General features: G+C 45.0%; 1 protein-coding gene across 4 annotated transcripts in view; it reads right to left on the bottom strand.

Annotated features, from left to right (window-relative positions):
* LOC110521642 (phosphatidylinositol phosphatase PTPRQ) overlaps positions 1-18,019 on the bottom strand; it is a 45,278-nt gene that overhangs the window by 16,781 nt on the left and 10,478 nt on the right. For all 4 annotated transcript variants that reach the window (XM_036976194.1, XM_036976180.1, XM_036976186.1 and 1 more), the window contains 11 exons: positions 14,779-14,848; positions 14,496-14,695; positions 13,790-14,018; positions 13,499-13,627; positions 13,235-13,381; positions 12,890-13,053; positions 7,629-8,160; positions 1,708-1,869; positions 1,439-1,618; positions 491-598; positions 98-379 (listed from right to left, as the gene is read on the bottom strand). In XM_036976194.1, coding sequence (XP_036832089.1) covers positions 98-379; positions 491-598; positions 1,439-1,618; positions 1,708-1,869; positions 7,629-8,160; positions 12,890-13,053; positions 13,235-13,381; positions 13,499-13,627; positions 13,790-14,018; positions 14,496-14,695; positions 14,779-14,848 — 2,203 coding nt within the window. The remainder of the gene's footprint in view (positions 1-97; positions 380-490; positions 599-1,438; positions 1,619-1,707; positions 1,870-7,628; positions 8,161-12,889; positions 13,054-13,234; positions 13,382-13,498; positions 13,628-13,789; positions 14,019-14,495; positions 14,696-14,778; positions 14,849-18,019) is intronic.

Raw genomic sequence — 18,019 nt, 5'->3', positions numbered from 1 at the left:
CTGTTTCACTGCATGTACAAGTGGGTAACCACTCGGAGAGTGGTGTGTGTGTGTGTGTTTGTATGTACTGTATGTGTGTGTGTGTGTGTAGACTCACCGTCCTCCCCAGACAGCATAGTGAGTGTGTCTGAGGTGTGGTTCCCGTGTCCGAGGCGTGTGTATGCTCTGACAGACACGTTATAGTAGGAGAACGGCATCAGCCCCGTCAAAGTCACTCTGGGGACAGAGCTGTTCAACACTGCCACATATGATTGGTTCTTGTACAGGACCTCATACTGTTGGATCACTCCATTGGCTCTCTCCGGGGGTGACCAAGAGAGGGTGGTGGTGGAAGGAGAGGTGTCTACCACTGTTAATCCTATGGGTGGGGAGTCAGGTTCTGAGAGGGAGAGAGAGATAGGGATAACATTGGACTCTCTATCATGAAACCCACATAATGAGAGAGGTGGGGGTGTGTGTGTATATATGTGTGTGTGTGTGTGCCAGGTACCATCCTCGGGTGTGACAGCGAAGATATCGTCTCGGTCAGACAGAGAGCTCTCTCCTACAGCAGTAGATGCAGCCACTCGCAGCTTATAACCGGTATACTTCTCCAGCCCTGAAACACACAGCAAGCAGTTTATAACCTGTATACTTCTCCAGCCCTGAAACACACAGCAAGCAGCTTATAACCTGTATACTTCCCCAGCCCTGAAACACACAGCAAGCAGCTTATAACCTGTATACTTCTCCAGCCCTGAAACACACAACAAGCAGTTTATAATCTGTATACTTCTCCAGCCCTGAAACACACAGCAAGCAGTTTATAACCTGTATACTTCTCCAGCCCTGAAACACACAGCAAGCAGCTTATAACCTGTATACTTCTCCAGCCCTGAAACACACAGCAAGCAGTTTATAATCTGTATACTTCTCCAGCCCTGAAACACACAGCAAGCAGCTTATAACCTGAATACTTCTCCAGCCCTGAAACACACAGCAAGCAGCTTATAACCTGTATACTTCCCCAGCCCTGAAACACACAGCAAGCAGCTTATAACCTGTATACTTCCCCAGCCCTGAAACACACAGCAAGCAGTTTATAACCTGTATACTTCCCCAGCCCTGAAACACACAGCAAGCAGCTTATAACCTGTATACTTCACCAGCCCTGAAACACACAGCAAGCAGCCTATAACCTGTATACTTCTCCAGCCCTGAAACACACAGCAAGCAGCTTATAACCTGTATACTTCCCCAGCCCTGAAACACACAGCAAGCAGCTTATAACCTGTATACTTCCCCAGCCCTGAAACACACAGCAAGCAGTTTATAACCTGTATACTTCTCCAGCCCTGAAACACACAGCAAGCAACTTAACACCAATACATCTTCACAGGCTTGAACCAGGCCTGTACCATGTGTGTATATGTGTACATACAGCATGTGTGTGAGTTACCTGTGAGCAGTATGCTGGTGTTGTTTGTAACTCTCTGCAGGGCCTGGTTGCTGTGCAGGTTGAGTCCGTAAACGGTGTAATGTGTGATTCGTCCGTTGGGGTAGAGGGGCGGAGTCCAGCTGACCAGGATGGAAGTGGAGCTAACGTTCTGATAGGACACAGCCACCACTGAGCTAGGAACTATGACAACAACAACACACAACAATAAGAACAATAATAAACAACAATGACATATTAAAAAACAATGTATATACAGTATCTATGTGTACCCTGCTCGCGGGTCTTCTCAGAGACGTGTGAGGCAGGACCCTCTCCAATAGCAGTAGCAGCGGTAACAGTGAAGGTGTATTCAGTGAAGGGACTAAGACCAGAGACAAGGTAAGACAGCTCCTCAGACTTCATGTCTATCACCTCCTCTCTCACATACAGTCCTGGAACACACACACAGTATAGAGGACAGACTGTAGTGCATGGTAACACACTCTACTCATCAACTCTATAGTCTTCAATCAAGTTTCTAGTTGTAATGTCACATGCAAAGGTACAGTGAAATGCATTTCTTGCTCTAAACCCAACAATGCAGGAATCAATAGTAATGTAATACTAAAAGTATCATAAGGTAGAACAAAGAAAATACGAGAAATAAAAATAAGAGAAAACAAGTAAGGAAGCAAGCATACAAAAAGTTACAAAAAATGGCAGCAATTTTACAGGCCCCCAACCAATTGTGGTAGTATGTGGGGGTTTTTCACGTTAATTGTAAATTATTTTGTACATAATGTTTCTGCAACCGTATCTTACGGCAAAAAAGAGCTTCTGGAAATCAGGACAGCGATCACTCACCTCGGATTAGACAAATATTTTTTCGACAAGGCGGACGCACAAGACATTCTCCAAACACCCCACAGGGCCGACATCCCCGTTATTTGCAAGAGGAAGCGACGCAGGTACAGAGGACAAAGAGCCGGATGCATGGTCAGGACCCAGCGAAGGCGAGTGGGAAAGCTGCCGTTACCGTCAATACTTCTCGCCAACAATGGACAATAAATTAGACGAGGTACGATCATGAATATCCTACCAACGGGACATCAAAAACTGTAACATCTTATGTTTCACGGAATCGTGGCTGAATGACGACATGGATATTCAGCTAGCGGGATATATGCTGCACCGGCAAGATAGAACATGATGGGGGGGGGGGGGGGGGGGGGTCTGTGCATATTTGTAAATAACAGCTGGTGCACGAAATCTAAGGAAGTCTCTAGATTTTGCTCGCCTGAAGTAGAGTATATTGTGATAAATTGCAGTCCACACCACCTGCCTAGAGAGTTTTCAGCTATACTTTTCATGGCTGTTTATTTACCACCACAGACAGATGCTGGCACTAAGACCGCACTCAGTCAGCTGTATAAGGAAATAAGCAAACAGGAAACCACTCACCCAGAGGTGGCGCTCCTAGTGGCCGGAGACATTAATGCAGGGAAACTTAAATCAGTTCTAACACATTTCTATCAACGTGTTAAATGTGCAACCAGAAGGAAAATAATTCTAGATCACCTGTACTCCACTCACAGAGACGCGTAAAAAGCTCTCCCTTGCCTTCCATTTGGTAAATCCGACCACAACTTATCCTCCTGATTCCTGCTTACAAGCTAAAATTTAAAGCAGGAAGCACCAGTGACTCGGTCTATTAAAAAAGTGGTCAGATGAAGCAGATGCTAAACTACAGGACTGTTTTGCTATCACAGACTTGAACATGTTCCGGGATTCTTCCGATGGCATTGAGGAGTACACCACATCAGTCACTGGCTTCATCAATAAGTGCATCGAGGACGATGTCCCCACAGTGACCGTATGTACATACCCCAACCAGAAGCAATGGATTACAGGCAACATTCGCACTGAGCTAAAGGGTAGAGCTGCCGCTTTCAAGGTGCGGGACTCTAACCCGGAAGCTTACAAGAAATCCTGCTATGCCCTGCGACAAACCATCAAACAGGCAAAGTGTCAATACAGAGCTAAGATTGAATCATACTACACCGGCTTTGATGCTTGTCTTATGTAGCAGGGCTTGCAAACTATTGCAGACTACAAAGGGAAGCACATCCGCGAGCTGCCCAGTGACACGAGCCTACCCGACGAGCTAAATCACTTCTATGCTCGCTTCGAGGCAAGCAACACTGAGACAGCATCAGCTGTTCCGTAGCCGACGTGAGTAGGACCTTTAAACAGGTCAACATACTCAAGGCTGCGAGGCCAGACGGATAACCAGGACGTGTGCTCCGGGCATGTGCTTACCAACTGGCAGGTGTCTTCACTGACATTTTCAACATGTCCCTGATTGAGTCTGTAATACCAACATGTTTCAAGCAGACCACCATAGTCCCTGTGCCCAAGAACACAAAGGCAACCTGCCTAAATTACTACAGACCGGTAGCACTCACGTCCGTAGCCATGAAGTGCTTTGAAAGGTTGGTAATGGCTCACATTAACACCATTATCCCAGAAACCCTAGACCCACTCCAATTTGCATACCGCTCAAACATATCTATAGATGATGCAATCTCTATTGCACTCCACACTGCCCTTTCCCACCTGGACAAAAGGAACACTTATGTGAGAATGCTATTCATTGACTACAGCTCAGCGTTTAACAGCGTTGTGGGTGAACAGGGAGTACAGGAGGGGACTGAGCACTAACTGAGCACAAAGCTTATCACTAAGCTAAGGATCCTGGGACTAAACACTTCCCTCTGCAACTGGATCCTGGACTTCCTGACGGGCCGCCCCCAGGTGGTGAGGGTAGATAGCAACACATCTGCCACGATGATTCTCAAAACTGGAGCTCCCCAGGGGTACGTGCTCAGTCCCCTCTTGTACTCCCTGTTCACCACGACTGCATGGCCAGGCACAACTCCAACACCATCATTAAGTTTGCAGACGACACAACAGTGGTAGGCCTGATCACCGACAATGACGAGACAGCCTATAGGGAGGAGGTCAGAGACCTGGCTGGGTGGTGCCAGAATAACAACCTATCCCTCAGCGTAACCAAGACTAAGGAGATGATTGTGGACTACAGGAAAAAGAGGGCCGAGCACGCCCCCATTCTCATCGACGGGGCTGTAGTGGAGCAGGTGGAGATCTTCAAGTTCCTCGGTGTCCACATCAACAACAAATTAGAATGGTCCAAACACACCAAGACAGTTGTGAAGAGGGCACGACAAAGCCTATTCCACCTCAGGAAACAAAACAAAAAAATGGTATGGGTGCTGAGATCCTCAAAAGGTTCTACAGCTGCAACATCGAGAGCATCACTGCCTGGTACAGCAATTGCTCGGCCTCTGACCGCAAGGCACTACAGACGGTAGTGCATAAGGCCCAGTACTTCACTGGGGTTAAGCTGCCTGCCATCCAGGACCTCTACACCAGGCGGTGTCAGAGGAAGGCCCTAAAAATAGTCAAAGACCCCAGCCACCTCAGTCAAAGACTGTTCTCTCTACTACCGCATGACAAACGGTACCGGAGTGCCAAGTCTAGGACAAAAGGCTTCTCAACAGATTTGACCCCCAAGCCATAAGACTCCTGAACAGGTAATCAAATGGCTACCTGGACTATTTGCATTGTGTGACCCCCCAACCCCTCTTTTATGCTGTTGCTACTCTCTGTTTATCATATACAGTGCCTTGCGAAAGTATTCGGCCCCCTTAAACTTTGCGACCTTTTGCCACATTTCAGGCTTCAAACATAAAGATATAAAACTGTATTTTTTTTGTGAAGAATCAACAACAAGTGGGACACAATCATGAAGTGGAACGCCATTTATTGGATATTTCAAACTTTTTTTAACAAATCAAAAACTGAAAAATTGGGCGTGCAAAATTATTCAGCCCCCTTAAGTTAATACTTTGTAGCGCCACCTTTTGCTGCGATTACAGCTGTAAGTCGCTTGGGGTATGTCTCTATCAGTTTTGCACATCGAGAGACTGACATTTTTTCCCATTCCTCCTTGCAAAACAGCTCAAGCTCAGTGAGGTTGGATGGAGAGCATTTGTGAACAGCAGTTTTCAGTTCTTTCCACAGATTCTCGATTGGATTCAGGTCTGGACTTTGACTTGGCCATTCTAACACCTGGATATGTTTATTTTTGAACCATTCCATTGTAGATTTTGCTTTATGTTTTGGATCATTGTCTTGTTGGAAGACACATCTCCGTCCCAGTCTCAGGTCTTTTGCAGACTCCATCAGGTTTTCTTCCAGAATGGTCCTGTATTTGGCTCCATCCATCTTCCCATCAATTTGAACCATCTTCCCTGTCCCTGCTGAAGAAAAGCAGGCCCAAACCATGATGCTGCCACCACCATGTTTGACAGTGGGGATGGTGTGTTCAGCTGTGTTGCTTTTACGCCAAACATAACGTTTTGCATTGTTGCCAAAAAGTTCCATTTTGGTTTCATCTGACCAGAGCACCTTCTTCCACATGTTTGGTGTGTCTCCCAGGTGGCTTGTGGCAAACTTTAAACGACACTTTTTATGGATATCTTTAAGAAATGGCTTTCTTCATGCCACTCTTCCATAAAGGCCAGATTTGTGCAATATACGACTGATTGTTGTCCTATGGACAGAGTCTCCCACCTCAGCTGTAGATCTCTGCAGTTCAGGCCTCTTGGCTGCATCTCTGATCAGTCTTCTCCTGAAAGTTTAGAGGGACGGCCAGGTCTTGGTAGATTTGCAGTGGTCTGATACTCCTTCCATTTCAATATTATCGCTTGCACAGTGCTCCTTGGGATGTTTAAAGCTTGGGAAATCTTTTTGTATCCAAATCCGGCTTTAAACTTCTTCACAACAGTATCTCGGACCTGCCTGGTGTGTTCCTTGTTCTTCATGATGCTCTCTGCGCTTTTGACGGACCTCTGAGACTATCACAGTGCAGGTGCATTTATACGGAAACTTGATTACACACAGGTGGATTGCATTTATCATCATTAGTCATTTAGGTCAACATTGGATCATTCAGAGATCCTCACTGAACTTCTGGAGAGAGTTTGCTGCACTGAAAGTAAAGGGGCTGAATAATTTTGCACACCCAATTTTTCAGTTTTTGATTTGTTAGAAAAGTTTGAAATATCCAATAAATGTCGTTCCACTTCATGATTGTGTCCCACTTGTTGTTGATTCTTCACAAAAAATACAGCTTTATGTTTGAAGCCTGAAATGTGGCAAAAGGTCGCAAAGTTCAAGGGGGCCGAATACTTTTGCAAGGCACTGTATGTATAGTCACTTTAACTATACATTGATGTACATAGTACCTCAATTGGGCCGACCAACCATTGCTCGCGCACATTGGCTAACCGGGCTATCTGTATTGTGCCCCATCACCCGCCAACCCCTCTTTTACCCTACTGCTACTCTCTGTTCATCCAATATGCATAGTCACTTTAACCATATCTACATGTACATACTACCTCAATCAGCCTGACTAACCGGTGTCTGTATGTAGCCTCACTAATTTTATAGCCTTGCTACTGTATTTGGCCTGTCTTTTTACTGTTGTTTTATTTCTTTACTTACCTATTGTTCCTCTAATACCTTTTTTGCACTATTGGTTAGAGCCTGTAAGTAAGCATTCCGCTGTAAGGTCTACACCTGTTGTATTCGCCGCACATGACAAATACACTTTGATTTATATATATAGGGTTAGTCAGTTCCAGTACCATATTTACAATGTGCAGGGATACTGGAGTGATGGAGGTAGATATGTATAGTGTTAAAGCTGCAATATGTAACTTTTCCGGCGACCCAACCAAATTCACATAGTAATGTTAGTTATAGATCTGTCATTGGTATTGAAAGCAAGTCTATGACGCGTTGGTTCTGTTCTATGCGCAATATTTCTATGCTTCCCGTTCTTAAGTTTCGCGTTTGCGTCTTACGTTCGGTTTTGTACACCAGCTTCAAACAACTGTAAATACTAGATTTCTGGTTATTTCAAATATATTTTACAGTGGTATAGATTGTACAATGATTCTCTACACTTTGAGTGCTTGTTTGGTCATGTAAACTGAAATTAGGAGAAATATTAGAATTTTAGCAACCAGGAAAGGGCAGAGCCATTTCTGCATATTGCACCTTTAAAAGGGTTTAGAGGTTAAAAGGTGAAATGGTTATAGGTTAGAGGTGAGTGCAGTACCTCCCGGGGTGCTGGAGGCTGCAGCCCTGGTGGAGGGGAGTGTCTGGAGGTGTCCAGTGACTGCAGGTGCAGAACGGGTGGAGAGGCGTGGCTGGCCAGAGGTGAGCTGGCCGGGATGTGAGTTGGCAGTGAGCCAGGGGAGGGGTGTGGCCGGGGTTGAAGAGGTCATGGAGAGGACAGAAGTCCCTGAAGTTACAGCATCAAAGGTCATAGGGGAGGAGTCTGGAAAGTCAGAGGTCTGGTCAGTCCCAGGGCCCATACTGGTCAGACTGGGGCTCTCAGTGACTGTGGGGACAGTGTAATTGTTGTGGTCAAGGTTAGGATTAAGGTCAGGGGGGGTTGAAGCGCTGTGTGTGCGGCTGGTTGTGGTCATGGTCATGCCAGTGACGACTGTGTGGTCGGACAGGGTGACCGTGAATGCAAGCGGAGAGGTGGTCAGGCTGAGGTCAGCTGATCTCTTACGCCGCAGAGAGTCACCAGGGATACCTGGCACTAACGTTCCATCACCATGGAGATCAGTGTCATTTAGGTTCTGAAGATAAGAGGAAAACATCAGGCACAAACACACACACACACAATCGTTTGTTTTACAATCATTTGTTTTGCTTCAAAACCTACCCCTAAGCATTACCTTAAACCCTAACCCTAACACCTAGCTCCTAACCCCTAACCCTAATTCTAACCTTAACCCTAAACCAGGTATGGGCAACTTTGAACCCATCATGAGGGGCCGCAGTTGCTCGGGGGTCTGAGTTCCTAAATTAAAAAAATATATATACAGTACTGGTCAAAAGTTTGGACACACCTTCTCACTCAAGGATTTTTCTTTATTTTTACTATTTTCTACATTGTAGAATAATAGTGAAGACATCGAAGACATCAAAACTATGAAATAACGCATATGGAATCATGTAGGAACCAAAAAACTGTTAAACAAATCAAAATATATTTTATATTTCAGATTCATCAAAGTAGCCACCATTTGCCTTGATGACAGCTTTGCACACTCTTGGCATTCTCTCAACCAGCTTCACCTGGAATGCTTTTCTAACAGTCTTGAAAGAGTTCCAACATATGCTGAGCACTGCTTTTCCTTCACTCTGTGGTCCTACTCATCCCAAACCATCTCACTTGGGTTGAGGTTGGGTGATTGTGGAGGCCAGGTCATCTGATGGAGCACTCCATCATTCTCCTTCTTGGTAAAATAGCTCTTACGGTTGCCGGCAGATAGGGCAGCTCTGCTTCTAGCTCCTAAGCAATTTTGTAGTATTTAATTTTTTTGCGTGTTATTTCTTACATTATTAGCCCAGGAAATGTTTTGTGTTATTACATACAGCCGGAAATAACTTTTGGATATCAGAGCGGTGGTAACTCACTAGCATTACGACAGGGAATATGACTTTTCAGAATTGGATCCTTTGTTCGTACCTGCCAGGGCAATTGAACTGATTCCAGAGGCTTATCCAAAACACCGCTGGCGGAGCAGAGGTATTCGGAGTGGACTTCTAGTCCGACTCAGGAGGCACGCATCCACCACTTCCGAGTATATTACTCGCTAATGTTCAGACTCTGGATAATAAAATAGACGAGCTCAGGGTGAGAATCTCCTTCCGGAGAGACATAAGAGATTGTAACATACTCTATTACACGGAAACATGGCTCTCTCGGGATATACTGTCTTTGTCCATACAGCCAGCTGAGGTCTCAGTATATTGTGCAGACATGAATAAAGAACTCTCCGGGAAGAAGAAAGGCAGAGGTGTATGTTTCATGATTAACCACTCATGGTGTGATTGTGATAACATACAGAAACTCAAGTCATTTTGTTCACCCGACCTACAATACCTCACAATGAAATGCAGACTGTATTATCTCCCAAGAGAATTCTCTTCGGTTATAGTCACAGCCGTGTATATTCCCCCTCAAGCCGATACCACGATAGCCCTCAAAGAACTTCACTGGATTTATGCAAACTGGAAACCACATATCCTGAGGCTGCATTTATTGTAACTGGGATTTTAACAAAGCAAATTTGAGGAAAAAGCTACAGAAGTTCTATCAACACATTGACTGTACTACTCGCGCTGCTAAAACACTCAACCACTGCTACTCCAACGACCAGGATGCCTGCAAGGCCCTCCCCCGCCCTCCCTTTGGCAAATCCAAATAGGCAGAAACTCAAACAGGAAGTAGCCGTGCTATGGACTATTCAACGCTGGTCCGACCAATCGGAATCCACTCTTCAAGATTGTTTTGATCATGCGGACTGGGATATGTTCCGGGTAGCCTCTGAGAATAACATTGACAAATACACGGATATGGTGACTGAGTTGATCAAGAAGTGTATAGTAGATGTTGTGCCCACTGTGACTATTAAAACCTACCATAACCAGAAACCCTGGCTCGATGGTAGCATTTGCGCAAAACTGAAAGCGCGAACCACCGCATTTAACCATGGCAAGGTGACTGGGAATATGGCCGAATACAAACAGTGTAGTTATTCCCTCTGTAAGGCAATCAAACAGGCAAAACGTCAGTATAGAGACAAAGTGGAGACGCAATTCAACGGCTCAGACACGAGAAGCTTGTGGCAAAGTCTAAGGACAATCACAGACTAGAAAGTGACAACCAGCCACGTCGCGGACCCTGACGCCTTCCGGCCCAGATGGCATCCCTAGCCAAGTCCTCAGAGCATACACAGACCATCTGGATGGAGTGTTTAGGACATATTCAATCTGTTCCTATCCCAGTCTGCTGTCCCCACTTGCTTCAAGATGTCCGCCACTGTTCCTGTACCCAAGAAAGCAAAGGTAACTGAACTAAATGACTATAGCACTCACTTCTGTCATCATGAAATGCTTTGAGAGGATAGTTAAGGACCGTATCACCCGTACCTTACCGGACTCCCTAGACCCACCTCAATTTGCTTACCGCCGCAATAGATCCACAGACGATGCAATCGTCATCGCACTGCACACTGCCCTATCCCATCTGGACAAGAGGAATACCTATATAAGAATGCTGTTAATTTACTATATATCAACATTCAACACTATAGTACCATCCAAGCTCATCATTAAGCTTGGAGCCCTGGGTCTGAACCTCGCCCTGTGCAACTGGGTCCTGGACTTGTTGACGGGCCGACCCCAAGGTGGTGAAGGCAGGAAACAACAACTCCACTTCACTGATCCTCAACACAGGGGCCCCACAAGGCTGCGTGCTCAACCCCCCTCCTGTACTCCCTGTTCATCCACGACTGCGTAGCCAAACACAGCTCCAACACCATCATGAAGTTTGCTGATGACACAACAGTGGTAGGCCTGATCATCGACAACGATGAGATGGCCTATAGGGAGGAGGTCAGAGATCTGGCAGTGTGGTGCCAGGACAACAACCTCTCCCTCAATGTGAGCAAGATAAAGGAGCTGATCGTGGACTACAGGAAAAGGCGGCCCGAACAGGCCCCATTAACATCAACGGGGCTGTAGTGGAGCGGGGCGAGACCTTCAAGTTCCTTGGTGTCCACATCACCAACAAACTATCATAGTCCAAACATACCAAGACAGTCGTGAAGAGGGCACGACAAAACCTTCTCCCCCTCAGGAGACTGAAAAGATTTGGCATGGGTCCCCAGACCCTCAAAAGTTTCTACAGCTGCACCATCTTAGAGCATCCTGACGTGTTGCATCACCGCCTGGTATGGCAAATGCTTGGCATCTGACCGTAAGGCGCTACAGAGGGTAGTGCGAACGGCCCAGTACATCACTGGGGCCAAGCGTCCTGCCATCCAGGACCAATATAACAGGTGGTGTCAGAGGGAAGCCCATAAAATTGTCAGAGACTCGCGTCACCCAAGTTATAGACTGTTTTCTCTGCTACTGCATGGCATCCAGTACCGGAGCGCCAAGTCTAGGACCAAAAGGCTGCTCAACAGCTTCTACCCCCAAGCCATTAGACTGCTGAAGAATTCATAAAAATCCCCAATTTACTTTGACTAACCCTCCCTTTTGTACACTGCTGCTACTCACTGTTTGTTTGTTACCTATGCATAGCCACTTTGCCCCCACCTACATGTACAGATTACCTCAACTAGCCTGTACCTCTTCACTGACTCGGTACCGGTGCCCCCTGTATATAGCCTCGTTATTGTTTTTCTTATTGTGTTACTTTTTATTATTAACCTACTTGGTAAATACTTTCTTCTTCTTAAACTGCACTGTTGGTTAAGGGCTTGTAAGTAAGCATTTCACGGTAAAGTCTACACATGTGTGTATGGCGCATGTGGCAAATAAAGTTTGATTTGATTTCACGCACACCTCCAACTCAATCGTCAAGTTTTCAGATGACACAACAGTAGTAGGCCTGATTACCAACAATTACGAGACAGCCTACAGAGAGGAGGTGAGGGCCCTGGGAGTGTGGTGCCAGGAAAATAACCTCTCACTCAATGTCGACAAAACAAAAGAGCTGATCGTGGACTTCAGGAAACCGTAGAGGGAGCACGCCCCTATCCACATCGATGGGATCGAAGTGGAGCAGGTGGAAAGCTTCAAGTTCCTCGGCATACATATCACTGACGATCTGAAATGGTCCACCCTCTGCAGCAGAGGTAACTCCAGGTCTTCCTTTCCTGTGGCAGTCCTCATGAGAGCCAGTTTCATCATAGCGCTTAATGGTTTTTAAGATTGCCCTTGAAGAAAGTTCTTGAAATCTTCCATATTGACTGACCTTCATGTCTTAAAGTAATGGTGGACTGTCATTTTCTTTGCTTATTTGAGCTGTTCTTGCCATAATATGGACTTGGTATTTTACCAAATAGGGCTATCTTCTGTAAACCACCCTACCTTGTCACAACACATCTGATTGGCTCAAACGCACACCTGTTAATTGAAATGCATTCCAGGTGACTACCTCATGAAGCTGGTTGAGAGAATGCCAAGAGTGTGCAAAGCTGTCATCAAGGCAAAGGGTGGCTACTTCGAAGAATCTCAAACATAAATATATTTTGATTTGTTAGCACTTTTTTGGTTACTACATGATTCCATGTGTTATTTCATAGTTTTGATGTCTTCACTACTATTCAACAATGTAGAAAATAGTAAAAATAAAGAAAAACCCTGGAATGAGTAGGTGTGTCCAAACCTTTAACTGGTACTGTATACATTTTGTTCTCCACTTGTCTGAATTTTACTTGTTTTGGTATCCTTGTGAGGATTTCTGGTCCTCACAAGGATAGTAAAACCAGATCCACAGAGTGGTACCTGTGTTCCGATGAGAGTGATGTCCTGCAGCAGTGTGTTGTCAGACAGAACCAGGAGTCTGTACTGTGTGATCAGACCATTGGGTTGGGCAGGGCTTCTCCAACTCACACCCACCGACACAGAGTCTAGTGCTACTGCCTGCAGAGCCTGCACCGCACTGGGAGCTACACACACACACACACACGCACACAGAGAACCAGACAGTCTTAGAGACAATGTTAGAGAACCAGGCAGAATGTTTAGATATTCAAGGTAGGTAAATACTTCTGCACTCACCTCGTTGACCAATAGGGAAAGGAAAACTACTGCACTGGTAGATCACTCAAGACATGTGTCTGTTCTTACCCTCAGAATGTGTCAGTACTGCAGAAAAGGCCTCAGGCCCCAGCAAGCCAGCAGACTTGGCCCGGACCTCTACTCTGTAGTGTGTGTAGGGAGTCAGACCAGAGTACGCAAACTTCAGGTCCCCTGTGCTGTTCTCATAGATAAACCCTGACACACACACACACAGTGTTAGGGTTAGATCTGCCACCTTCAGTGTTTTTACTTCAGCAAGTATATGAAATGTCCTGTATATGTGTGTGTCTGCATGTGTGTGTGTGTGTGTACCTGTGGGGCCGTAGAGATGGGTGACGTAGCTGAAGCGTCCGGTAACAATGGTTGGCGGATCCCAGGAGACAGAGACTGACTTAGACGTCACATTCCATACCGACAGGTTGTAGGGAGGGTCCTCTGGGGCTGCAGCACACAAATACATATTCACATGGTGAGAGAGAGAGATGAAGCGAGGAATAGATAGTGAGACACGGAGGGATTGAGATGTAGATGGTTATAGAAAGAGATATGGAGAGATGGGCAGAGATATGTAGATGTAGAGAGGTGGAGTGTGTGTATGTGTACCTGACTCAGGCATGCGGACCATGGTGGAGGCTACCTGTCCCTCTCCGTCGGAGGTGAAAGCGGACACTTCGAAGACGTATGCTGTGTAGGGTCGCAGCTGGTCCACCCCTACGGATATTGGTACAGCCCATGTGGCGGCAGGTGGGACGGCTGACAGGGTGACAGGAGGAGAGGACGCTGTCACCTCTGATGGACTTGCGGTTCCACGAGACAGGATTTCTACTGCATCCTACAAACACAGACACACACTGTGTATTTTAAGTACACAAAGACAGAGCTTACATTTTTTAACTGCTAATAATATCAGATTTTAAAAGCTGTCTAATGTTTACTGTTAATGTCTGATTGTTTTTGTCTTCATTTTGTTTAATTTGCTTTGTTGGTTTTTGTCGATGTTGTTTTGTTTTTTCACTTGCTTTGGCACTGTAAACACATGTTTTTTTCCATGCCAATAAATCCACTTTGAATTTAGCTGAAGAGAGAGAGAGAGAGAGAGAGAGAAAAAAAAAAACTGGAGGCCTGTAGCATTGCTCTGTTTGGACTGCAATATATTTTCTGAAAGTTGAAAAACCAGTTGAAAAAGCTCATCTCACATCTGTCACAGAGGACCAAAGTTAAAACTAGATAGTCTTCTGTTACCGATATAGTCAGAGTATCTCTAGACAGACAGAGAAAGAATGAGAAAGACAAAGACAGACATACGTACGTTGCAGTGTGGTAGCGCTACGGTCATGATTTCCTCAGCATCCAGCTCCAGCATGCGGACAGTCTGACCGGTACGAGCGTGTTTGGCTTTGACCGCAAACTTGTTGATCAGACCGTTGATGCGGAGCGGCAGGAACCACGTGACCACTACGAACGTGTGGTTCTGAGCAAATGCTGTCAGATTAGTCACCAGGCCGGGGGCTTGAGAAAGGGATAGACAAGCTGATGTCATTGTCTGTGTGTATAAGTGTGTCTGTGTTTGTATGTTATTATTGGATACCTACGGGCCTCAGCAGTTTTGATGTACATAGACTTGCTATAGGGACCAATACCAGCAGAGTTTTCTGCTGCAACCTAGATTGAGAGAGAGAGAGAGAGAGAGAGAGAGTCATTATTACTAATTCAAGATTCAGAACTTTTACTGATGCAACAGCCACACAACACCAGGCAGGCAGGTACACACACACATAGCCATAGCATCCCACTGCTAGTTTGTCTTTGAAGCTAAGCAAGTTGGGCCTGGTCAATCCCTGGATGGTTCATGCTATCCGGGATCCTTTGGAAGTCCCTACCCCATTGAAGTAGAAATGTAAAATGGTAAAGGTATGGGTTAATGTTAGGGTTTAGGGTAGGGACATCCCAAGGATCCCAGATAGCACTAATCATCCCTGGAAGGGAGACACAGATGATGCTGGCTGTGGTGTTGGGGAGGCCAGATGGGGTCAATATTAAAGGAAATATTAGTCTTAAAGGAAATATTCACCCATTTTTTATGTATATAATTTGTGTGCATCTCTGAGCGATTCCCGGGGTCATTTCATGTGCATCTGAAGTATTCCCCGTTCAATCAGGCATACATTTAGGGGGCGTCCAGGTGGCGCAGCTGTCTAAGACACTGCATCTCAGTGATAGAGGTGTCACTACAGAACCTTGTTCAATTCCAGGCTATATCACAACCACCCATGACTGGGAGTCCGAAAGGACGGCGCACAATTGGCCCAGCGTTGTTAAGGTTTGGCCAGGGTAGGCCGTCATTGTAAAGAAGAATTTGTTCTTAACTGACTTGCCTAGTTAAATAAAAAATACAGCCAGTATGACAAGTTTTGCATCATATAATGGGTAACTACCGTGTACAGCAGTAGGGCCACATCGGGATTTCAAAATTCAACGAATGGCCACACAGATTATTTTTGTACCAATTTTTTTGTCAAAATCTATTTCACGGGCCAGAAAAAGGGCAGGTATTTTAAAATATATGAATCCATTATAATTTCTACATCCTCTCTATCTAGTTTTAGACATTCATGAGTGGCCTGGAGTGTTTTTTTAAACCCCCAAAAATAATTTCCCCCTTAAAAAAAAATGACATAAGGGGTTTTACGCAAACCTCCTGCACAGTGGATTGAATGGGCTCGCGGGCCATAGTTTGCCCAACCCTGCTGTAGAGAGTACCCTTTAGATGAGATGTTAAAACGAGGTTCTGACTCTAATAAGATAATGAAATGGCTACATAGCTTTGAAAATAGAACAGAGAATATTAATAGAAGGAAGAGAAAAGGAAACAACGGATAGAGATTATTGAATGAGGAGCAGGACAAAGCAGCACATAGCTCGCTCAGTACTGCTGGGTGTGCTTACACAGTACACCCAGTCTGGTAATGTGACACACACACACACACACACACACACACACACACACACACACACACACACACACAGGTAATTAAGGATTAATGCATTCTGAAAACTATTAACCATGACCACATACAATATGTTGACATAAAATTATGTGGAAAAAGAACAGCATGGCTGATCCATAGATCTGTTTATACGATCAATAATTTAATCACAATGAATTATTCAACCAGACCAAGAGAATAGTTTCCCCGCTAGAGGCATCTGCCTAGAACACACAGGCATGCACACACACACACACACACACAGCCATTAGGGTAAAGCTAGGCCTCAAAACAAGGCCTCATGAGATATGTAATGTATTGCCATAAAGATTTAATTAAGCAATAAGGCCAGAGGAGGTGTGGTATATGGCCATTATACCACGGCTAATGGTTGTTCTTATGCACGACGCAACGCGGAGTGGTATTTTGGCCATATATCACAAACCCCCCAGGTGCCTTATTGCTATTATAACCTGGTTGTCAATGTAATTAGAGCAGTTAAAATAAATGTTTTGTCATACCCGTGGTATACGGTCTGATATACCACGGCTGTCAGCCAATCAGCATTCAGGGCTCGAAAACACCCAGTTTATAATTATTTTTAGCTTGACTGTTTTGCATGTTATTTTGGCATTAATACGTGTCACATATCAGTTTGCAAACAATGTAAAAAAGATATATATCATTGAGTTAATAAGGTGTCATACAAACATTGTCTCTTTTTTGTTTTCTTGACTAAGGCAGTTTCAGCCTAGCTCAGTGCTTTCTGTGGTGGTGGGGCAAGCCAGCAGAAAATACGGAGCGTTGCACCGTGTTTGGCTCAGTGTTTTGTCACTCATGGGGACACTACGTCACCGCCAAGTCTAAGGGTTAGACCTAAAAAATTGTAGCCCTTTGGGTTTTGCCATCGAGTTTCATTAGAAGTGCCCATCCAAGAAGGCCCAAGGTCATTGGCCACAGATAAAATTAAGTAAAATCACGTTATATCTACAGTAACTTATCTAGCAAGCTAGCAGTTATCATCATGAATCAAGTCAACGATCTACTGGCAAATGCTTTTCAATCCTTGTCATATGAAGATAAATAATGAAGAGAAATTCAGTGCAGTGGTTGTGTGGTCCCAATTCTGGGTTTAATGCTTAAAATTATAAACATTCAACATTGGCCATGCTGTCAATCCAGTATGATTTCTGCCGAGCTCAAAACAACTGTTAACTCGGAACTGGGAAATCTGATTTCAGTGAGTTCAAGACAACTGGGAACTGGGGGAAAAAACGAGCTCCGACTGGGAAAATACGTTTTGAAAGGTTATCCAACTCGGGCCTCTTTCTAGAGCTACGACCTGAAGATCACAGACGTCATCATGATTTGATTTTTTTTTCTTCAGAGTTCCCAGTTGTTTTGAAAGCGCCATAAATCCAGAGAATGCCAGACTTTGATGACAAAGTTCAATCACAAAATTTACCCACGAAGGACCGCCGCGCCACATTCCTGTTCAAGTGAGCACAGCACAACAAGGTGACATACTGACCAGACCGCGCATTTGTCTGCGTGCGCCATTGCATGTAAGTTGATTTTGTCTACCCACACCAGACGCGATCAGGACACGTAGGTTGAAATATCAAAACAAACTCTGAACCAATTATATTAATTTGGGGATAGGTTGAAAAGCATTCAACATTTATGGCAAATGTTAGCTCATTTGTCCTTGGACATAAACATTGGGTTGTTATTTTACCTGAAATGCACAAGGTTCTCTACTCCGACAATTAATCCACAGATAAAATGGTCAACTGAGTTCATTTCTAGTAATCTCTCCTCCTTCAGGCTTCTTCCTCTTTGGACT

The sequence above is a fragment of the Oncorhynchus mykiss genome, chromosome 1, assembly GCF_013265735.2.
Source record: "Oncorhynchus mykiss isolate Arlee chromosome 1, USDA_OmykA_1.1, whole genome shotgun sequence".
Classification (NCBI taxonomy): domain Eukaryota; kingdom Metazoa; phylum Chordata; class Actinopteri; order Salmoniformes; family Salmonidae; genus Oncorhynchus; species Oncorhynchus mykiss.
Note: the sequence above shows the minus strand (reverse complement) of the source record. Positions and strands in the feature narration are given on the sequence as shown.